The sequence below is a fragment of the Rhinolophus hipposideros genome, assembly GCF_964194185.1.
Source record: "Rhinolophus hipposideros genome assembly, chromosome: 7".
NCBI lineage: Eukaryota > Metazoa > Chordata > Mammalia > Chiroptera > Rhinolophidae > Rhinolophus > Rhinolophus hipposideros.
Window position 1 is genome coordinate 26,582,268 of NC_138053.1, and position 24,681 is coordinate 26,606,948.

The 24,681-nt window shown below is 34.5% G+C and overlaps 1 protein-coding gene across 2 annotated transcripts in view; it reads left to right on the top strand.

Annotated features, from left to right (window-relative positions):
- PJA2 (praja ring finger ubiquitin ligase 2) overlaps nucleotides 1-23,909 on the top strand; it is a 66,627-nt gene extending 42,718 nt beyond the window's left edge. For both annotated transcript variants that reach the window (XM_081054558.1, XM_081054559.1), the window contains exons 6-10: nucleotides 2,256-2,441; nucleotides 7,416-7,527; nucleotides 17,882-17,996; nucleotides 18,378-18,499; nucleotides 20,668-23,909. In XM_081054558.1, coding sequence (XP_080910684.1) covers nucleotides 2,256-2,441; nucleotides 7,416-7,527; nucleotides 17,882-17,996; nucleotides 18,378-18,499; nucleotides 20,668-20,793 — 661 coding nt within the window. In that variant the 3' untranslated portion in view covers nucleotides 20,794-23,909. The remainder of the gene's footprint in view (nucleotides 1-2,255; nucleotides 2,442-7,415; nucleotides 7,528-17,881; nucleotides 17,997-18,377; nucleotides 18,500-20,667) is intronic.
- Nucleotides 23,910-24,681: the final 772 nt, after the last annotated feature.

Consider the following 24,681-nt stretch of genomic DNA (forward strand, 5'->3'; position numbering starts at 1 on the left):
ATAAATTAATGTTTCTTATACTGAATCATTTTCACCAACATATTTGAGTATTATATTATGTATCTGAATTACAGGGTAACTGAGTCATTTTGATGTCTGTATAATTAGTAAAAAGAAATGTACTTTTTGTGGGAATACATTAGAAAAAACAAAAATTTCCAAGCACTATTCCAGGCTTACTCTCGAAATTATTTGTTTTTTCCAAAAAATTGTTTTTCAAAACTTTATTATTACATTTATAACATACACAGAGATAGCGTACCTATAAGTGCCATGCACTTGTTACAAGAGGTGAATACAATGATGGCAAACCATACTGTATGCCCTTGAGAAGCTCCAGTCTAGGAGAAGACAAGAGTCACCAGTAGGGTTACAGTGCAGTGTGGCAAGTACTCTCATAAATTGTGAACAGAGATCTGTTGTTTAAGAATTTTTAGTTTGATTTTGTATTTTAAATCCATTTTGGGTTAAAATTTTTAAATGGAACTAAGTATGCACAAAAGGAAAACATTTATTGTCTTTGTATATTTGACATTAAACCTTTAATACAACAAGCATATTTTGTTATGCTAATTTCTCTGATTTTTCTAGACTGATTATATTAGATTGAATCTTATAAACCTGTTATTTTGAAGTATAGTATAGGATCCGAAATTAAAGAAACATTTATGAGTTTAGGTATGTAAAGAGATACTGTTTCGGTTTATTTGGAATCTGTTGATTTTTGTATGTGGTCATTATCTGCATCACTTTCATAAATGTTTTTACCCCCAAAGTTTGAATTTCCACATTACAGTGAATAAAATCCTAATTATAGCTGTTCTTAAAGTTGAAATATATAGGTTGTTGTATAGCATTATTTCTCATCTTAAATCCCAAAATAAAATTCAGCTTTGCCAAGGCTATGCTCTAATGTTTTACCTCCTTTAGTTATACTAAAAGTATTTTCTGTTAAATAAAATGAATAAGAAAATCCTACCAGTATGCTTTTCTTATTTATAAATTCATAAAATACCGTTTTTTCAGTTTATTGCAGTCTTGAAATCTCTTTTGTTTCCTCATGTATTATAATTAATTTTTCTTAATTTGATCTTTGTGTCCAAATTTTCAGTGTTTTGACTTTTCCTTGAGTTTTTTGTTGTTGTTTTGTTTTTTTGTTTGTTTAATGTGTATGTTAAATTTGACAATCTGTCTATGGCTTCAAGATTTTGCATCATGCTTAGAATGCACATATTTTTGTAAAAAGTACTCTAAATGATTCTTTTAGTACTTTTATTGTTTTAATGAATTTTTAAAAAGTACGTCTGGAATTTATTTAAGGGTAAATGATGACATAGAGATTTCATTCCCCTCCCTCTCGATGGGTACCCAGTTGTACCAATATCATTTATTGAATAATCCTTTTCCCTATGGTTTTGAGATTCTTCTTTTATTTCTTCCTTATTTTCTCTTATCTGTACCGTTGATATGTCTGTCTCTGTCTCTGTGAGCTTGTTTTCTAATGGGAGAAAGATTGACAATAAATAAATAAGAAAACGATAAGTAGAAGTAAGTTCTATAATGAAAAGACACAGAATGACTTGGTAGCCAGTGACTAGAGAGTTACTTAAAATGAGTGGTCAAGGCAAGCCTTTCTGAGGGGGTGTCATGTCCTTATGTGACCTGAATGTCAAGGACAGAGTAGCTGTGTGAAAATCTGGTGACAGATTATTTCAGATGGAGGAAATGGCCCCAAGGTGGAGATGATTTTCAAGTGTTCCAAGAGTAGGAAGAATAGGAGGAGTATAGTAAATGGGGGAAGAGTGGTGAGAGGCAACAGCTGGAGAAGAGGCCCAGGAGAAGGCATGTATTATGTAGGTTTTTGTAGACTAGGCTGAGGAATTTGGATTTTATTTTAACTGTGAAGGGAAACTATTCAAGAGCAATGTTTAAAAATTCAAATGGTCTAGAATGAATTTTTCTTATTTTTCTCCTGCAAAAAAAGGAAATACAGGAGATTAGATAATTTGTGTATCAAATAAATAGGTTGTTATGCAATTAGGAGCTAGTTTTGCATACATGTAACCCTATAACAAATTTGTTTCCCTTTTAAATAATTCTATAGTAAAAGAAACAGATTTGTAAAATCATGTAAGTACCAAGAGTTTAGAACTCAAAGGATAAAGAATCTGCTTGGACTAATAGAACTCTTCAAAGAACAATTTTATGATGTGTTTTAGAATAATATTTTTTCTTCTCTCAAAATGTTTGTATAGGGAACAGACATCCTTGGAAGAGGGAGAAATTCCTTGGCTACAGTACAGTGAAGTCAATGAAAGCAGCAGTGATGAGGGAAATGAGCCTGCCAACGAATTTGCACAGCCAGAAGCTTTCATGTTGGACGGTAACAATAACCTTGAGGATGACTCCAGTGTGAGTGAGGACTTAGATGTGGACTGGAGGTGTGTAGCAGTGTCATTGCCACGCTTAATTGTGCACTGAGTAGAACTGGTTTCTGATTCCGAACTATGAACACCGAGTCTCTGATAGCTGAGAAGTATTCTGCTTTTCCCTCCTGTCAGTCTTCCTCTCCTTCAGAGCTCGTTTCAGATGTCACTTCCTACATGGACTCCTTCCTGCGTATTCTAGTCAGTGACCTCTTCCTTCTTTGATCTTTCGCTCTCTTGAAGCTCACCTTGTATCCTAGTGAATTATACACTCATGGATTGAGGTTTCCGACTTTTAATTTTAACTTTATATGTTAAATACAGCACTTAACATAATCCTTTATAAAAGAAAAAGTCCTGAATCCTATGTGAAGAGTTTCAAAACCTGTGATTGAATCAGAAGAATCATAAGAATATAGTTTTCTTTCTCTATATATTTTATATGCAAAATATAGAAAGTATAATTTTACTGTCAGAGAGATGTTGAAAGTATTAAATTTATGCTGACAGAATAACTTCAAGTAAAAGCATATAAATTAAGTAGTGGATTATACAATTGTTAGGTCTCATGATATAATGGTTAGAATTTAACTGTTTTGTTGTAAAGTGAGACTTATTTTTCAAGTGTGCAGCTAATTAATGAGATGAAGAAACAATGTTTGTTCCAAGTGATCCTGTTTTGTTACTTTTTCTGGAAAAAATATGGGTTGGTACAACCTTTGTTTCCATTTCTGCACAGATACGTTTTTAAGAATTTGTCTTGTTTTCCAGTTAAAATTTCCTTATAGAAAATTTAGAAAAATTAAGAAAAACTCATTTATATCCCCTGATAATTCTGCAGATTTCTTGTTTTTAAGTCCTCCTTTTGTCTTTAGTTTTTCTTTGTGTCTAACTACTTCTTGTGCTTCTCCAAATTGTTCCAGACACGATACTCAACATCTTGAAATACATCCTGCTTACCATTTCCTATTCTCAGTTCCTAGGGTAGAAAAAAAAAAATTTACATGTACAGAGCAGATTTTTACTGACCATTTTGTGAAAGTAGAAGTGGGGTTTTATCACAGCTGCACAAACAATTTGTAATTCTATCTTAAACATTCCCACTCTCCAAAACCCATTTTCTGGCTCCCCAAACATTATGGAAAATCAGTGGCTTCACCTAGTCCTAGTCTTGATGATCTTGATGCTCCCCTCACTTCCCCGCTCCCTTATGTCAGCCCTTTGCTCTCTTACTGAACTCCTTGTCTATTCTGATGTTTTTATCTCTCCCTTATACAAAGTCATTCCTCAGAGAACTCAGCAGATGACAGAATTGTCTATTTATCATCATCTGTTTATGTTAGGAGGCAATTATGGTGTCATAGGAGGACATTCTTTTCTATTGTACATTTCCAAAATATTGTAAAAATAATTGTTTACAGCTCCATTATGTAGATGCTCCATCCTATGGATGTGCTAAAATTTAATTGATCATTTCCCCATTGGCATAGAACAGTGAAATTTCCCCCCATAAAACAGGTTCTGTACTTCAGGTTATTTCTTTAGGATAGATATATAGAGGTGACATTACTAAGAAATATATTTTTTAAAATATTGGTATATATTTCTAAATAACTTTCAAAAAGGATTGTCCCACGTAAAAATTTGAAGGAATAATTGAGGTCTTTATTAAATGTAACTTAAATTCAAAAAATTTATTTAAATTGAAAATTTTATTTTAGGTTCTATCTAATTCATTGACTACTTTTCTGAATATGGCTGTTGTGATTTTAGAGACATTGCTAACTGTCCAAAAATTGGGAAAGCTTCAAAGTAGTTTTTTTTTCATATGGAAAGCATTTTAGCATTGATTTTAAGACAGAAGTTTTTAATTTTATGTAGATATGGCAATACCTCATTAATTGCTCATATGGTAATGTATTATGTGGTGATAGCTAAAGGTTTGATTTTCATATTAAAATAGCATGTCATATTTCATATTAAAATAACATCTAAAAAGGAAAGCCATGGCAAACAGCAGCAATTCTTACCACTAAAAGCAAAATTTGACTTTTTTTTTCCAGTTTCACAACTACGTACTTAGAAAAAAAATTAAGCTTTTGTTTCTTTATTTTAGATTAAAGAAAATAGAAAAAGTCCTCCATCTAAAGTTTATTTGTTTTGGTGAAGTCACAGAAGTGTTGTAGAATACCCAGAGAATATCTCATAGATTGGTGTGGTAGGAATTGATGTGGAGAATATGTGGGTTAATACTAACTATACCATTTATTTCTTCTTTGATAACTACTTAACCACTCTGTCTTCCTGTAAGAAATTGGAGTTATTATTATTAATCTAATAAAGTTGCGAGAAATTAATTCTGTATGGATATAACCATGGTTTGATAATAAAAAATGTAAAACTAGTTTGAAATTATTTCAGACTTACAGAAAATTTACAAAAATAATGCACAGAATTCCCATGTATTCTTTACTAAGATTCTCTCACATTTACCACTTTTGTGTTATCACTCTCTTTTTCCTTTATTTCTCTATGTCTGTATTCTCTGTATTTGTGGTATTGTTTTCTGACCCATTTATGAGTAAGTTGCAGACATGATGCCACTTTACCTACAAATACTCTAGAGTGAATTTCCTAAAATCAAGAAGATTTTCTTATGTAACACAGTAAAATTGTCCAAACCAGGAGATTAACACTAATACAGTAGTAGTAGTTAATCTACAGACCTTATTCAAATGTCTGTAGTTGCTCCACTGATGCCATTAGAGAAATTTTTTTGTAGTTCAATCCAGGACTACCCATTGCATTTGTTTACGCCATGTTTCTTTAGTCTCTTTTAATCTTGAACATTTTCTCAGTCTTACTTTGTTATTAGTAACCTTGACATTTTTGAAAAGTACAGGCCACTTAATTTGTAGAATGTTTCTTAAGATGGATTTGTCTGATGTCATTAGATTCGAGTTACATATTTTTAGTAGGAGCATCATAGAAGTTGTTTTGTTCATCTCAGTTCATATCAGAAGGCACATGGTATGAATTATCTCATTGCTGGTAATGTTAATTCTGATCCCTTGGTTAAGGTACTGTCTTTCAGATTGTTTCACTGTACAGTTGACGTTTTTCCCTTTATAGTTAATAGGTATCGAGTGGGAACATACTTTGAGACTATATAAGTAACCTGTTTCTCCTCAAACTATCAAACTTCCATCCACTATTTTTAGTATCATTTAAGTCCAAAGTGATTCTTGTCTGAAATAGTCATTACCAAATGGTGATTGCCAAAATTAATGATACTGGAATTTTTAATATTAGCTGATTATTGTGCAGTGTACAAATTACAACCAGATATCATGCTTTGACTGTCTGGATTTGTTTAGCCTGGAGAAGAAACGAATTATTGGGAGGTAGTTGACTCTAACCATTTGAAGGAGTTTTCTGCAAAGGGGAAGTGGACATACTTGTGTTGCAACACCAGGCAGAACTAGAGCACTTACTGCACATAAGTTTCAAACCACTGGCATGTACCACCTTAGAAAGCAATGCGTTTTCCATATGGAGGGAATGGGTCTACTGTTTCCTGAATGCCTACTCTGGTGCCATCTCTGTGCTAGGCACAGGAGTGCATCCACTCTTTTATTTCGTAGGTGAGGAAATAGAATAACAGTTAAATTTTTCACATTGTTTAACTATGACTTAGGTAAATGTGAAGTTAAATTCCTATCTTACTGAGTCCAGGGCTCTTCCTCTTTGCACTACGTCTCACTGCTAGCAAAGTAGGTCTGGTATTGCAAGGGAGTTTGAAGTCGCTAATTCTAATTTTCTTTCTAATTCTAAAATCTGTGGTTGTATGAGAACATCTGTTCCTTTTACCATATGATAATCTGTTGATTTCTAGATACTACTAAACTATAGTATAGTCTTCATAAGAATACTTCTATTTCTCTTGGCAATAGATTTGTAATTCTAATGACACAAAGGTTGACATCAAAACTGTTGTGAGCTAGTTTGTGTAACTACGGATGTTTCTATGATATCTGATAGGAACATGAAAGTCAACAGAAGTTTGCCTTTAGGTAAACAAAATAAGCTAGTTTTGGAGATCTTGGATGTGAGGTAAGGTGCCCCCACAGAAAACTAAAAATGTAGGTCAAGAGATCAAGAAGGAGTTTGGCATTAGGTGGAGGTTTAAGAATTACCTGCAGAGAAAACAACGGAAGAAATGGACTTGAATGTAACTTCCAAGGGAGCAAGATCAGAAAGAAGAGGACTGAGGAAATACTTAACAGTGTCCAAATTTTGAAAGACTAGAGGAAAAGGAAGAATCTGTGTATGTCTCGGTGTGGAAGAGGAGACTCACACCAGATGAAGGCGTAATATTTCTCTGTAAGAGGCTTAGAATCCTTTAGAAAAAATAAATAAAAATGAGCAGTTAGGAGCTAGGTATCTTTCAAGCTGAATAATTGAGGAAGCCTAGTTCTTGGAAGAAGAGAGATTAATGAGAAGCACTTAAGAAAATCAAATATCTTTAAGTCCAAAGTGATTGAACAGTACAAGTAAGAGAAGAAAAAAGCCTTTGACTAATGACAGAATTAAAATAAATGCAGCAATTGTCTTTATTACGTTCAGATTGGAAACTAAAATAAACGGAAGGGGAAATATATGGGAAAGAATTAGGAGGGAAAAAGTACTACCTTTATACCAGCTGTAAGCAGTTGCCAGACTTGGAACTAGAAACATAGAAAGAGAATTTTCCTACGAACTCTGTGCCGTGCGTGTGGCAGCCTATGGGAGAGGTAGTGGTATCTTAATTCCTTAAGTTTAGCCTTAAACTGTTTTTATGTTGGGTTCTTCCTGCCCCTCAGTCCACAAGATTTGTATTAAAATATTTTAAGGTGTTCTACTTGCATGTTTAGTGGCTTATCAGTATGCTAATGTAATTATGTATTCACCATAAAGATTTCCCCAGGCATGGTTGTATTTGTTTTTCAGTCTGTTTGATGGCTTTGCGGACGGACTGGGAGTTGCTGAAGCCATTTCTTACGTGGATCCTCAGTTCCTCACCTACATGGCGCTAGAAGAACGCTTAGCCCAGGCTATGGAGGTATTTTAGTGGCCCTGCATAAGTGGGTGGGATGCAAAATGATAGAAATCAAGGGTTTTTTAAATTATTCTTAAGGAAAGGTGAATAATTTTCTCGTTAATTTAATAACAATTACTGAATAGTGATTGTCACCAGTATGTGTATATACGTTACACTTGACATCCTGCCAATTTGTCTAAAATTGCAATATTTCACAGTTTTTAGTCCAGAATGGAAAATGTTTTTCATTTAGAACTATACTTGATTGAATTCCATGGGTCTGTGAATCTGAATATTTTACACACACGTGCACAAGTGTATTTGTGAGATGAAATTGAAGACCTCTAAGGATTTATTACAAATCACTTCCTTTTTTCATGATAGCATTTTGTCTTGAAGTTTTCTGAGATTAGAAAGTCCAGTTTAGATTCATAAATTAGATAATAGGTAAGTAGATAAGAGACAAACTGACCTATGTTTGCGCTCGCGCGCACACACACACGCGGCATATACATGCATTTAAGTTAGTTCTGCTTTGGCATCGCCTTTTGATGTGTCTGTACAATCTTCTATGGAGGTCATTGCTCTTGGTTATGCCTCATGGTGCATGTTCTCAAAGCGCCGTACTAGGAGAAAAGTCAGAAAGAACATCATGAGACACGATCCACTTGGGACTTTACCCAGATTATTTAACTTGCCAGACTCTGACACGTGTGAAATAGTGTAAGCATGATAACTTACGTCAGCGACATGATATATAAAGATTTAGGGTCACTAACTCCCTTGAGCTAGATAAATTTTAAGGGACCACAATCGAATGCATCTGTTCTAGAGTCTGGTTTCACAGTCCTCAGTCTTTTCCATCCTTATACCAGTGGTTTATGATCAACAATGAGATCTTAAAAAACAAGTTTAGAATATTAAAATAAAAGTTTTATTATTTGTTACTAATGAGAAATGTGACATTTTGATTGGCATCTTGAAAGAAGAGCCAGAGAGATTGGTCATGGAGGTCATGCTAGGTACACGCACTAGCAGAATGGACAAAGACGAGGCAGGAAAGAACGTAGTTTGTCCAGGGAACGTACAGTTCCCACATTATTGGCTTCTGCTCGTAGGGAACCCAATAGCATTGTCGCTTTCAGTTATTGTTACACATTTGTCCTGCTTCTGATTAATGGTGTTAAGTGTCTCCCTTCCCTACAGCTTAACAGTTTCCTCAAATTTAGTTTTCTTCTTTATTTTATTTGAATTTGAGACAAGTTTGACCCCTGGAGAATTGATATAGTTTCATCTTCATATCACTCTCTAGAAATGTTTATTTTTCTGTCTAGTATGCATTTAATAATCATTTTGAAAACTGAAGCTGAAATAATTTATAATTTATGATTTTTCCTTTCAGATTTAACACCAGCATTCTTTAAGTCACACAAAAACAAATAAGACAAACAGTGTTTTTACTTGTTTTTCCCCTCAAATTACCCTCACTCATTTTAAGCAATAGTTGTTTTAATTTCTGTTAATTTTCCAATATTAGACTGATCTTTCTTTTCATGTAGTGGCTGTTGGTGAGAATAGGGCGAAATATTTAAGATTTTTAACTTTCTGAAACAATGTGTTGAAGGTTGTTACTTCCAAATTTTGGGGGGGAAAAAAGGTATTCCTTTGCACATGTTTATGTTGATATCTAAAAATTTTAAGCATATATTCTAAGTAATACTGCATCTCTACAATAAAAGTATATTCAAGAATTTAAATGTAAAAAAATAGGTTCAGATTGAGTTGAAAGTGTTAGTAGTATAAACTGTTACAAATTTTGATAAATAATTATGTAAACAAGATAAAATTTTACTGGTAAAATGCATCTCTTAATGAGATGGAAGCCTTTTTCCTTCCTAATTAATTTTACTTATTCCTAGAATGAGATGCAGTTCAGCATCAATTTTATTTCTGTTTTTCATTTCTTTGAATACAAGCTAGAGAAACCTGGTTCACACAAATAAATTGATAGGGATGAAAGGAGTTTATTGTCACTCAGTTCTTCTGAGATATTTGCCAAACCTCCCAAATGGAATTTACTATAAATAGCATCCCTTCGTTTTATGTGTAGCACAGATGAGTTCTTGCAGAGTCTGTCTTGAGAAATACATAAGGAATTGGAGGAGATTCATGATTATAGTGACGTGAGAAAGAAGGGACACATACCAGGCTTTTACTTTCCATTTTCTCTCTTGATGGGAACATTTAATATAAAGAATTATTAACTATAACGGGATTAGGGTAAGAGGGTCTTGCTCAGGAAGGAATAAAGATAATTCTAAAGAATATAGAAAAAGTACATGTAAGGAACAGCCACCACCTGTAGGGCTAAGATCACCTAAGGAAGTCACCATTCCCCTCTAGGGCTGGTGTCCACACCTTGGTGGAGATGACACAGTCGTGGCTTAATATGGCAGAGAACTCACTGTGGGACTGCCTTGGTAGAACTTGGTGGACAGGAGCCCTGACGGGTGCTAGGGAGAACTGTTCATAGGGAAACGTCGAACTGGAAGCACTCTCCACAGAGCTGTCCAAGGGGCTTCTGGGGAAGCTCCTTGCACTAGGTGCTTCTGGCTGCGTTCATTACAAGAGCTCGGTGCTGGGGAAGCCGTGCACATTGCAGGAATTTGGTGCTGGAAAGCCATGCGTGCCACACAAGCCTGTCTAGTAGTCACACAGGGATCAGAAGCAAAGCCCTTTTCCTCCTGCAGTGCCTCTTCGGTATCCTCTATGAAGAAAGCCTAACAACATGACAAGTCAGAAGGGAAAACATTTAAGTGGCCCAAATCCATTTTCACAGAGCTGACAAAAATGGTGAATTTGGACCTGAGGAGCAATAATGGATAACTGAAACAGTCATCCATTTGACTACTTGGATTCCATATATACCTTTCTATACACATTTCGACTCCCGTCCAAAAACAGTACAACTATATTGCTACAATACAAGATATAGCTATTTTTACAAATGAAATTTTCAGCCTTTCCCCAAAATGAATAGTCCCAAGAGTCGTCGTATCCATCGCTGGCTATATTAATTACTCCACAAATTCAGTCAGTCACACTACATATTCTTTTATATAAAGATTAAATTATAAAGTTACTATTTGAAATAACAATGGGAAGGAGAGAAAAAAGAAAATAGCACGTACAAACAAATATATATAACAAGCAAATAGAAAGTGTCCAAAGCTACTTGGCCTTGTTTCTATATTTGGTCACAGGCTGTAACTGATAGCTATGGTTTCCTTTTTTCATAGTCCATTCTACGTTTTTCCTGCCTTCAGCGAAAATCTTAGCTGGTTAGGATTCTTCACTTGGTGGAGTGATCCAAAGCTACATTCCTGAAGAGTGTGTGTCATCAATTATCTAGTCTTTTTTAGCTGCTGTAGTTTTCTGGTAATTTTACTGGGGGGCACAGAAGTACAGAGACGTACATTCCAAGTTGAGATTATCACAGAATTTGCAAATAGAGGATGGCTGGTCTTTGGAGGTTAAACTACTTCTACTGATAAAAGAAGGTTCAATGACTTGGGGATTCAAAATACGGTTGGTTGACCCTTAAACAACACGGGTTTGACCTGTATGTCCACCTATGTGCACAAATTTTTCATCTTGTAAACAGATGGCATAAACTTATGTATTGATAAATACAATACAGTATTTTCCTTATGATATTAACATTTTCTTTAGCTGGATTGCAAGAATACAGTATATAATTCATACAACATACAAAATATGTGTCAATCAACTGTTTATGTTACCGGTAAGGTTCCTGTTAACAGTAGACTAACAGTAGTGTACTTTTGGGAGAGACAAAAGTTATACATGGATTTTCAACTGCACAGGGGTCAGCCCCTGCGTTGTTCAAGGGTCAGCTGTAATCAGTTTCATCTTACTACAACCAGATGTCCCCATTCTAAGTTTCAGAATATTTTAACCAATCAATGATAAAACCTTTGAAAAACTTAACAAGACTAAGAATTAAATTCTCATTTTAATTCAGCAATTCGCCAACTAAATTTTATCCGTGATTTTTAGAAATAAGAGGGGTTTTTTTTTAGGTCTTCACAAACACTCTGTTTATTATACTGTGGTTCACTCTTAGAATTAATGAGCCTGAGTTTGTCATTTTCTCTTTCTAAGTGTGTAAGAGCAAAGGATTCATCTCACATCACAGTTTTTCTAGTCGTCATTACTGCCATAAGGTCAAGTGCAGAAGCCGCCTAGGCTCCCAAGACACATGCTTTAGTTGGCGCTTCATCGCAGTCAGCCACAGTGATAGTTTGATTAATTGTGAGGCCACTATAGGCCATGGATTAATAGCATCCCTTTCCTGTTGGCAAGGAGCTCAGCATTGAGCTTAAGCCCAAAGGCCTAATGCCTGATACCAATTCTGTGTCAGTCTGGGCTCAGTCTCAAGAGAGAGAAAACAGTAATTTGAACAGGGTAAGCTTAATATAAAAAATCAACTATAGCAGGAGACTAGAGTAATGAGGGATTGGCTACTAGGAAGTAAAGTGAACTAAAGAATACAGGAATAGCAGATTTAAGGAATCGGTCACCTTCGGACTGAGATGGAACATTCCACCTCCCCACCCTCTGGGACTGAGATGCAGACTGTGTTGCTGAGGACACAGCCATGGCTCTTAGAGAAGTGTTTGTGCTTCTGTGCTGGCAGACCTTACATGAAATCTGCCCTTTGGAACTTGGCAAAAGTCTGCCTTCTGGAGTGCTGGAGAAACTGCTTACAGGGAGGTGACTAACTTAGAAGCACTGTGTACCACAACCACCCAAGATGGGTGGCAGGGGAAGCTGCTGGCCAGCTTATACTCCAGCTGTCAGGTGCTGGAGAAGCCACTCTCACCTGAGGAGCCTGGTACTGGAAAAGCCATCTGTGCTGCAGAAGCCCACAGTAGGGAAGCCACACACAGCAGGGGCCTGTCCAGCAAGGCCACTGGAACCAAGCAGCAGAGCCCTTTCCTTCTGTGATGTGTCTCTCAAGCCTAAGATCATGTAAACCAGCAAAGAAAAACTATATAAAAGTCCCAGATCTATTTTCACAGAGCAGAAGTGAAAGGTGAACTTAGAACTGAGAGGCAATAATGCAGTTACTGGTACACTGTCTTTCTTATTGCAGGATCTCTGCAAATTCAGAGTCAAATTTGGTGTTCAGTTTTTTTAAATTATATTAACTCTTGTTGATGAACCATTTTTTGCTTTCTCGTTTTTCAGTCCTGACTTGGCTTTGACCTTGGCCCTATCCTCTATTGTAAATCATCTCAAATCCTTTTTGGAAAGACATTGTTGATAAAGTATCTAGGTTAGATCCTAAGTATACAGAAGATTGTGTTTGCCATCCATGAGAACACAGTAACTATTAGGCAGAATCTTCCTCCTACCTGGGAGGCCCAATTTGTTTATTTGGTTTTTATTGTGGTAACGTACACATAAAATTTACCATTCTACCCATTTTTAAGTATATAGCTAAGTGGAATTAAATACATTGTAAACAGTAACTCCCCATTTCCCTTTCTCCCCAACCCATAGCAACTACCATTCTGTCTCTGATTTTTGCTACCTTAGGTACCTCAATTATGTGGAATCATTTGATGTTTATCATTCTGTGACTGGCTTATTTCCCTTTGTATAATGCCTGTAAGGATCATTCATGTTATAGCATATGTCAGAATTTCCTTCTTTTTCAAGGCTGTATAATATTTCATTTTATGTATAATATATACCACATTTTTTCCAGCTTTATTGAGATACAGTTTACATACAAGGTATGACAATTAAGTTTGCGAACTTGTTACAATGATGTTGCTAACCTTTATTGATATCAGGATTATTCATTATGAATTTGTACCAGCTGGACAAACAGTTAACCAAGCTTACTATTTGGAAATGCTGAAAAGGCTGCAGGAAACAGTTAGACAACAAGACAAACAAATGAAGAAACAAAAGCTCATAGACATAAACAATAGTTTAGTGGTTACCGAGAGTAAGGGGGGAGGGGCTTCTAGAAGAGGGTAAAGGGGTCATGGTGACAGGAGAACTGACTCTAGGTGGTGAACACATAAAGTGAGATACAAATGATGTATCACAGAATCGTACAACTGAAATCTATGTAACTTTACTAACAATTGTCACCCCAATAAACTTGAATTAAAAAAAAACAGTTAGACCTGAACTTTCCACCAACAGTTCATGACTTGTATCACAACAATGTACCAGCTCACACGGCACTGTCTGTGAGGGAGTTTTTAGCCAGTAAACAAACAAATGTATTGGAACACCCTCCCTACTCACCTGATCTGGCCCCCAGTGACTTCTTTCTTTACCCAAAAATAAAGGAAATATTGAAAGGAAGACATTTTGATGCCATTCAGGACATCAAGGGTAATACGATGACAGCTTTGATGGCCATTCGAGAAAAAGAGTTCCAAAATTGCTTTGAAAGGTGAAGTAGGCCCTGGAGTCGGTGCATAGCTTCCCAAGGGGAGTACTTCGAAAGTGACCATAGTGATATTCAGCAATGAGGTACGTAGCACTTTTTCTAGGATGAGTTCGCGAACTTAATTGTCTGACCTCATATAATGTGTAAGTTTAAGGTGTGCAATGTGTTGATTTGATGAACTTATATATTGTGAAGTCATTATCATAATAGAGTTACTTAATACCTCCATCACCTCATGTAATTACCATTTCTTTCTTGTGGTAATAACAAAGACTTACTCTCTTTGCAACTTTCAAGTATATAATACACTATTGTTAAGCATAATCACTTTTTTTTTGAGGAACATCCTATTGTTTTCCAAAGTGGCTATACCAATTTACATTCCCATCAACAGTGCATAAGGGTCTCCTTATCCCCAAAGTTGCCAACACTTGTTATTACTTGTCTTATTTTTTTTTTTTAAGTTTCAGGTTATTGTCTTTTCGGTGATAGCATTATAACAGGTTTCAGGTGATATCAGTTTGTGGTTTTGATTTGCATTTCCCTGATGATTACTGATGTTCAGCATCTTTTCATGTACCTGTAGGTTTTTTTCTTTAGCAAAATGTCTATTCATTTCCTATTCATTTCCTCCGCTCAGGTTTTGAGTTAGGTTGTTTGTTTTTATTGTTATTGAGTAATATCAGTTTTTTATGTATTTTGGATATTAACCATTTATCAGATATATGATTTGCAAATATTTTCTATAATTTGGTTTTTCATTTTGTTGATTGTTTCCTTTACTACGTATAAGCTTTTTAGTTTGATGTAGTCTCATTTATTTTTGCTTTTGTTGCTTGTGCTTCTGTTGTCGAAGCCAAAAAATCATCACCAAGACCAATGTCAAGGAACTTTTCCCCAGTGTTTTCTTCTAGAAGTTTTACTGTTTCAGGTCTTAGTTTTTAATCCATTTTGAGCTAATTTTTGTGAGTGATATAAGGTAGGGGTTCAGTTTAATTCGTGTGATTATCCACTTTTCCTAGCATCATTTATTGAAAAGATTATCTTTTCCCCATGGAGTATTTCTGGCTCCCTTTTCAAATATGGATATGCCAGGGTTTATTTCTGGGCTCTTGATTCTGTTCCATTGATCCATGTGTCTATTTTTATGCCAGTACCATACTGTTTTGATTACTATAATTTTATTAGTATTTATTTAGTACTTTATTGTTTTTGATACTATTATGAATGGGATTATTTCCTTTATTTCTTTTTCAACTATTTTATTGTTAATGTATAGAAACACATTTGATGTCCATATGTTGATTTTGTATCCTGTAACTTTACTGAATTTACTGATTAGTTCTAACTTAGTTTGTTTGTTTGTTTGTTTTTTGGTGGAGTCTTTAATATTTTCTATATATAAGATGGTATCTGCAAACAAAGACAATTTTATTTCTTCCATTTCGATTTAGATGCTTGTTTTTCTTTTTCTTGCCTGATTGCTTTGGCTCGGACATCCAGTGCTGTGTTGAATAAGAGTGATGAGAATAGGCACCCTTGTTGTATTTTTTATCTTAGAGGGAAAGCTTTCAACCTTTCACTGTTGATTGTGATGTTAGCTGTGGGTTTGTCATATACTCCTATGTATGCCTTTATCATGTTGAGGTACATTCCTTTTATATCCAATTTGCTGGGAGTTTTTATTATGAAAGAATGCTGTATTTTGTCAAATGATTTTTCTGCAAGTATTGAGATGATCATAATAGTTTTAGCTTAATATTCTGTAAATATGGTATATTACATGTTGAATCGCGTGTGTTATACTGTCCTTGAATCCCAAGGATAAATCCCACTTGATCTTAATGTATGATACTTTAAATGTGCTTTAGATGTATGATACTTTAAATTCAGTTTGTTAGTATATTAAGATTTTGCATTTATGTTTGTCAGGGTTATTGGGCTATGATTTTCTTGTAGTGTACTAATCTGACCTTGGGTATCGGGGTGATGCTAGCATCATAAAATTTGTTTGGGAATGTTCCTCCTCCTCACTTTTTTGAAAGAGTTTGGGAAGGATTGACATTAATTCTTCAATGTTTTGTGGAATTTCCCAGGGAAACCATCAGATCCTGGGCTTTTCTTTGTTGGTAGAATTTTTATTAAGGTTCAATTTTCTGACTCATTCAAATTTTTTATTTCTTCATTCTTAGTAAGTTGTATATTTCTAGGAATTTACCCATTTCTTTCAGGTTATCCAATTTGTTGGTGTATAACTCATGATAACTCCCCTAAGATTCTTTGTATTTCTGTGGTATCAGTTGTAATGTTTCTTCTTTCTTTTTTTACTTTATTTGAATCTTCTCTCTTTTTTTTCTTTGTCCAGCTACAGGTTGTCATTTTTGTTTATCTTTTTCTTAAAAAAAAACCCACCTCTTAATTTTGTTGATGTTTTCTACTGTTTTTCTGGTTTCTACTTCATTTATTTCTGCTCTGATCTTTGTTATTTCCTTTTTTCTTCTACTTTTGGCTTAGTTTGTTCTTTTTTAAGTCCTTGAGGTATAACATTAAGTTGTTTATCTGAGCTCTTTTTTCTTAATGCAAGCATTTATTTCTATAAACATCTCCTCAGAACTGCATTACATCTCATAAGTTTTGGCATGTTGTGTTTCCATTTTTGTTTGTTTCAAGATATCTTTTGATTTCTTCTTTGACACATTGGTTTTTCAGGAGTGTGTTAATTTCCACATATTTGTGAGTTGTCCAGTTTTCTTCCTGTTACTGATTTTTCATTTCTTGCTATTTGGCCAAAAAAAGAGAATTGATAAGATTTTAGTCTTTCAAAATTTGCTAAGACTTGTTTTGTGACCTATTTTATAATCCATCCTCGAGAATATTCCATATGTACTTGAGAAGAACGTGTATTCTGCTGCCATTGTATGGAAAGTTCTTATATGTCTATTAGATTTATTTCTAAAGTATAGTTCAAGTCCAATGTTTCCTTTTTGATTTTCTATCTGGATGATCTATTCATTGTTGAAAGTGAGGAATTAAACTACGCTAGTATTATTGTGTTGTTGTCTAATCTCACTTCAGATCTGTTTTTATTTGCTTATATATTTAGGTGCTCTGATGTTGGGTGCATGTTTATTTATGATTGTTATATCCTCTTGATGAGTTCACCCTTTGTAATTATATAATAATCTTTTTGGCTCTTGTTACTGTTTTTTGCTTAAAATTTGTTTTGTCTGATGTGAGTGTAGTTATTCCTGCTCCCTTTGGTTTCTACTTGCCTGGGATATCGTTTTCCATCCCGTCACTTTGAGCCTGTCCTTAAAGCTGATGTGATTCTCTTGTAGGCCGTGCATCAAACATCTTAACAGTCTGTGTTACAATGATAACAACCTAACTTCTATTGCATACAAAAGATCTACCATTTTATTTCCCCTTTTATGTTTTTGATATCACAAATTACCTATTTTTATATTGTATATTCTTTATCAAATTATTATTAGCTACAGTTATTTTTAGTACTCTTGGTTTTAACCTTTATACTTGAATAAAGTGGTTAACACACCACATATTATTGATCCCATACAGAAACTCCTAAGTTGGAAGAGGTAACCACTCTTCTGAAAATATTAAATAATGGGCAAGTAGATGGTTATTGAGTCAAATAGATTTTTGTTAGACTTGTGAAAAGTAGGCTTTTTTATGTGTTTTTGATGTTTTAGTTTGATGGTGATGATGATGGTTTCTTTTGGAAGAAGGTAAACGGCAGTGGACTGAAGCAAAAGAAACTAACAAGAAGGAAATAATAGTGGATATAATTTTGAAGATACCATTACTCTTTTAAAATGTTTTCTAACAGAGAACTATGACTTTTTTTTTTTTCAGACTGCCCTGGCACATTTAGAGTCTCTTGCAGTAGATGTTGAGGTGGCCAATCCACCAGCTAGTAAGGAGAGCATTGATGGTCTTCCAGAGACCCTTGTTCTTGAAGATCACACTGGTAAGGGCAAAGCTGATCTCTAATGTTGAATGACACATTGCATGTCTAAGTATATAATCAATGAACCGAAAATATAAAATACTAACTGTCATTATATTTTCTATGAAACAAGATTCTGACAAGCTTTCATGTAATACAAGAACATTTTTAATTTGTCAAGTGATGGGCTGGGACAAATGTTTCCTAGTCAACTTTTCTACAAAAGCAATGTTTATTAAATTTCAAATTGTCACGTATTAGAAGCATGCTTGCCAATTTATTGCTCAAAGTCTGTTTTTTTTTTCTTTCAGAGGTATCATCTATGAGTTCGTATGTTTGTTTTCAGTTTTGTTAAAATTGAACTTTATGGGATTAAAATATCAAATTATTTGTTGTTTTCAGCTATTGGTCAGGAGCTATGCTGTCCAATCTGTTGCAGTGAGTATATTAAGGATGACATAGCAACAGAGTTACCCTGTCACCATTTCTTTCACAAACCTTGTGTCTCAATTTGGCTACAGAAGGTGAGTTTTATATTACTTTTTTTAAGTTAATATTTTAATAGTTCTTCCTACAAGTTAATGATGATAGTGGTGTCTTTTAAGCCTATTTTATTGATATAGTTGGAGTACTTTTTAATTCGGTTTAATTTAATTAAAAATTGTTTACCTTTTAATGACGACAGATTAATGATGCTATCAGACTATTTTACTTTACTAATATTGTCTAAAAAATATTATATACAACACAAACTACTTAACATATTTAATCATGTCCCTGAAATTAGACGTTTTCAAAAATATCTCAAGCAAAGAAGTCTTTGATACTACTCAGAATACTGTAAAAATATACAAATATTTCTTTTAATCTGTATCAATATTTCTGCAAATGTATGAGAAATGTTTAATAATCTAACAAGTATCGCCTATTCAAATTTTTATATGTTGTCCTTAAATATTTACGCCCAAATTTTAAGTATATTTGCATTACTTAAGAAAAAAGAGTTTTACTTGAATCTCTGTGAACTCTATTTTTGTATAAAGGATATTTACATGCAGTTCAGTATAAATCCCCAAATCACCTTCCCAGCTTATTTACTTATGAATATAGTGCCTCTCTTCTCTACAAACTACTCCCTTTTTTCCTCTTCCTTCTCCCCTCCTTCCTCTCTTCTTTCCACTTCATGTTTGTCAAAACTCTACTTAAAATTTCTAAAATCCTATGCAGAAATGTTCACTATTCCTTTATAAAATCTAAAGTTTCTGTCTTGGCTTTTAAGGCCTTCTGTGAGCTAGCTCCCAAACTGCCTCTTCAGATTTACTCCTGTATAGCTATGTTTGCTCAGCCTGCTATGGTCTCCCCCCGGTACCTGTAAGATTAGATGGTCTAGGTAGGTCCAACTTCAGTTCCACCTTTGCTATTCTTAATATCCCCTCTCTTTAAATTTTTACAATGGTATCAAATCTTTAAGCAGTATTTAGTGTTTTGTGTTCTTGCTGTGTTGCAGACACCACTAGATGATTGATGTATAATTTCCCATTTATTCTCCACAATAACCCTGGGACATATTGGTATTCTTATTCTCATTTTCCAGTAATTGATACTCATACAATATTACAGAGATAGTATGTGGTTGACGGAGAACGCATCTATCTGATGGTAAAATGTTGCTTTTAGGCCCAATTTGTATGGCCAGTGCTCAATAAGTGTTTATAGAATTAAAGTCTTGAATTGTGAACATGATATATGTTGTACAACCGTGAATTGTCATTGACTTTGCTATAACCCAAGGTAGCAATCTCTGTAGTCTCTTTCCAGTCAGGAAACAGCTTAGTGTGAAGCCTTTCCTCTGAGAAGAAGGTTCCCAAGATACAAATCTTTGTCACCTTTAACAGTGTAATTTCTGCATCCTGCTTTCTATCAGGGAGATCTCCTTGGGAAAAAGAACGGATTTGCAAAGTCCCCAGATGACATATCTCTATAATCTTCCAATCATAAAATGTTGTACTACCAGTATAACTTTTCCTGTCCCACCTTCCTTCCCTGGTGTATGGTTGATTTATTTTATCATTTAGAAAACACCTAACTCTCTATATCTTTTTTAAAAGGAATTATATGGCCTATAAAGAAAGTCTGTGTGGTCCATCTGTACACTAAAGTCAGGCTTTAGTGTATATGTATGAGTGTGTGTGTGTGTGTGTGTGTGTATAAATATATAGGCATAGAAGGTCCCTAGGGGGGTGATTTGGTGTAATACATGTGTGAATGAATTACGTATGGTTTCTCTAATATATGTATCGTAGATTAAATATAATAATCATTTCAGGTGAGGACATGGCTTGTGACTCCTTACTCACTCTGTCCCGCAGCACCCATGATGAGCAGGGAGTGTAGTAGAGTCTCAGTGAATACTCACTAAATGAAAGATGAGTGATCTAACAGATGCAAACATGATTAAGAGAGACTGTTTACCCTCAAAGAAATTAGTGTCTGATTGGGATGAAGAGGAAATATTAATAGTATCAAAATTTTGCCTCTCTGTATTGTACGTGTTTGAAATTCATTTGGTTTTTGTTTTTAAGTTATTTGTTTTGTTTCTAGGATAAATATACTGTTTCTTTCTTTATTAAGATACTTGTGTGATAGTTAAGACCTTTCCATTGGCTATGAACTTGTATTTTTCTCCTTCCAGTCGGGAACATGCCCTGTATGCCGCCGTCATTTCCCACCTGCAATTATTGAAGCCTCTGCAGCTGCTTCCTCTGAGCCTGAGCACGAGGCCCCACCTTCACATGACAGCGCTGCAGAAGCCCCCTAAACCTTAACACTTGAATGAGATCAGTCTATCAAAGTAAATCTGCAAATTCCTTCTAAATCTGATGTGCAAATAATTATATATAAATATATTAAAATGCTATATATAGTCTATGTCATAGTTTAGAAAGAGAATATTAACCTTTCTAAACTAAATTTAGGTTTGCTGGAAGTACTAAACATTTTCAAGCTAAATGTTGATGCAGTACATCCATTTTTTTTTTTAGTTGAATATGTTGATATTGTAAAGTCAAGCTTATCAATTAACTCTCTCCAGAAAAAATAATCATCTATGTGGCATACATTATTGGTTTTGTCAGAAGTACTGCCACTAAATGATTATGAGTAAGATCTCCCATTTGCATCAGATGTGAAGGCTGTGATCAGAACAGTAGTAAAATTTGGTTTCATTGGAAATAAAAAGAATTCGAAAGCATGCTTTTTCATTGGTCCCTTTGCTTTTGCTACATCAGAACCTCTTGGTTCATAATACTGAGTGTTTTTTTTAGGAAGGTATCTATTCTTCCATCTTTGTTTAAAATTAGGACTTTTTAGAATGTCAAACAAAGGCTATAATTCTGGCTATGGCATCACAAAATTTTTAAATCATAAATGTAATCCCCTGGAAAGGTAGTAAAATAAATTATTATTTTACATTGGATGTGTTTAAAGTAAGGTTAGTAAAGCATATGAACAATCTAGTGTGCTCAGTGCTTGGTTCAATGAGATGAATTAGAAGGCGTTACAGAAATCCTTTCTACTTGGATAAAGTTATACTTGAAGGTGCAGAACACTCATGGCACATTTATTTAATAAATATTGGGTATAATTAGTTTAAGGTAAGTTTGGTTCTGAAATATTTTAGAAAATCTGAAAACATGCATACAGTGTTTGTAACACTCATTCTTTTGTATCCTAAAGGAAAATCTGAATCCTTAAAAAACTAAAAGGTTAAATGTGTAACTTGTATAAAGCATAAAATTGATGGGGCATAGGACAGATTTGGCCATAAATAACATATCTAAACCTTACTCTGTTGTAAGTTATTTATTTAAGGTATTCTTGAACAAAGATTATCCATATTACATTATCAGTATTTGTTTCTTTGAACTAATTTTATGTTGGTAAAATTATTCACCTGGAACTGAAAATAGGTAGTTTCAAATTAAGCCAAATTAAGCCATGGGTGAAAAGGAAATAGATTATATGATTGCTCAGTGACTGTGTGAACAGAACTAAACATGTACACGGTTTCTTTTTTGTTTTCCTTTGTTTAAAAGAGAAAAGAAGATCCTGTCCTGAGATTTACCCTCTAAAAGAGTTCTATTCAAAAGTTCCTACAAAAATGAGCAAATTAGCTTCCCTTATTCTTTTTCATGGGAAATTTGACCCACAGGGTCATCTTTGTAATAATGTCACTCTAGGTTAAGATTGCACAGCTTTCTGTTTATGTGATCACACCCAGCTGGCAATTATGTACAAATATTGAGGTAATACTTAACTTATGGATGTGATTTGGTATCAACACCAGGGAATGAAGTTAGAACACCACATTTGAGCAAGTAAAATAGTAAAGCACATAGTGAGTGTACATCCATTCAAGTAGGACATTGATTATTTAATATTGGCCATGTAAAAGGAATATTTATATGGCTTCCCAAATGCAAAATTACATTATATTTGTGTAATTTCTCTGAATATTTATATTCCATCTCCTTTCTTCATTCTTAAATGAATTTTCACTGTTGGCACATTTGAGGCTTAAATATAAAGAACATAACACTTGCATTCTAATTTTTGCATATATTGTAAATGTGTCTGGTATTTACAGCAAAATACTGTGTATCCTTTTATGGGTAAAAAAAAAAAAAAAAAAAAAAAAAAAAAGAACAACCTGAACATTGCATGCATGTAATGTGGTGAATTTGTAACTTAGGGGTTCTTTGGGGCTTCTGTGACTTTGGAAATGCTTACATTCAGGCCTTAATGTTGCATTAGCTAGCATGTTTTCCTTCTGATGTATATAGTCATGGTTGTATAAACTAATCTTTGCTTGTTTTCTACTCTGTGATCTTTCCATACTACATTTCATTGATGATCAGTTAGTGTCAAGAGGTCAAATCAGATTAAAATTAATTCTCATGTGTATATTGTGAAAATGTGTGGCTAGTGTGATTTTTGGTTTTGTTTTTGTTTTCCAGAAATTTGTGGCTAGTGTGTTTTTTGTTGTTGTTTCCTTTAAGTAATATTGATCAGTTGTGACACCTCCTGGTTAAACTGACATTGCTACAGATTTCTCTGTAATAAGCCACACATTATATTTAGTCAGTTTTAAGGGACCTTGCTTTTTTTTTTTTTCTCCTAGATAGCAGCTGTCCCAAAGAAAATATTTCTTCTTTGCCTGTTATGATTTAGTTCTTATCTGCCAGTTGTTAAGAGGTTTTGGTTCCAAACTCAACCAGCAGTGTTGAGAGCCGAACTTAAGATAGCTGTTGTACTTTTTGCTTTCCATCTGTTTCTGTCCTTCATTCTTGGCTCCCTACTATCTATAAACAGCTGCTATGAAGAAGAAAAGTTGAAGAAGAGTTGGCTTATAAAATTTTTTAAAAAGAAAATTGAGGGTCTAGGATTTTCATTGTAACAAGCTAATGAAAGCTGAGGCTAACAAGTTCAGACGCCCAAGTATTGATCAGATCTTGGATCCTTTTGAAAAAGTTAAGAATAGATGAGGATAAATTAAAAATACGTATAAATATTAATAAAAATGTTGTTTCCCTTATTTCTCTATTATATGTTAAGTGACTTGGCCTAGTAATTTTATTTTTTTTATACATTTTCTTTCTTGTAATATGAATGCTGGTATTTAAAGGTAGTTTCATGTGGTTTTATTTTATGTTTCTTAATTGTTTATCTCTAAGCTTACTAACTCTTTAGATTATTTGTGATCTGGATTTATATATAAGCTGTTAAATATATATGAACTGTTAAAATGGAATGCAAGTTTTTCAAAAGCCCCGGTCTAAATGTAATGACTGGTTTATTGTTCCACAACCCTAGTCCATCATCTTCCATGTAAATCAGAAACAATAAACAGGCTATACTCGGTGGTCATTTCTAATACTTAATTGTGCAGTCGTATCACTTCTATAACCCTTCCTGGAGGAGGTGGTATCAATGGTAAAGAATACAGCTGTTAAGGAAGTCTAGAAAAGGCTCCAGAGCACATGGTTTTATAGTCATTAAACCGTGATCTTGGAAGGCTGGGGCAGAGAGAGCACCTCTAAAAAGTGGTTGAAGGACTTCCTGCTGGAAGGGCTCTGAAGGAGGAGTCCCTGCTCTCTCCTGCCCAACCTTCTTAGCAATCCTGGACGTTCAGCAGAGTTCAACTTCCACACTCACTCAGGACTGCAGAAACCTTCGAAGGTCCAGGACGGACTCCCGCCTCACTTGAATGGCTTCCTCCAAATCAGGTATGGAGAATATTATCAAATCTACCTGGTTAGGGAGATTCCTCATGGTTTCCAAAGTGTTTGAAAATCTCACCCATTTCAAAAGGATAAACAGTGATGATAGATTATGCCCACATTAAATTAGGAATCTATAATCCTTTTATTTACAAGCTTTACAAAGTTTAGAATTCGGACTATCCCTTCATAGAATAAACAAGTGTGAAAAAATAGTCTCAGAGCTAGAAACAGCAGTGGTACAGTACACCTCTTCTGGAGTGTAAAATCAACTTATAATTGTGTCATTTGATTTTTATCCAGCCACTGCTTCCAAAGTTGGAGCCACTCAGCATCCCTACAAGGGACGGATTTCATTGTTAGAAGTGTCACCCAAATGTTTCTATAAATAGCACACATGTGAAACTGTATAGAAAAGTCCCATCTCT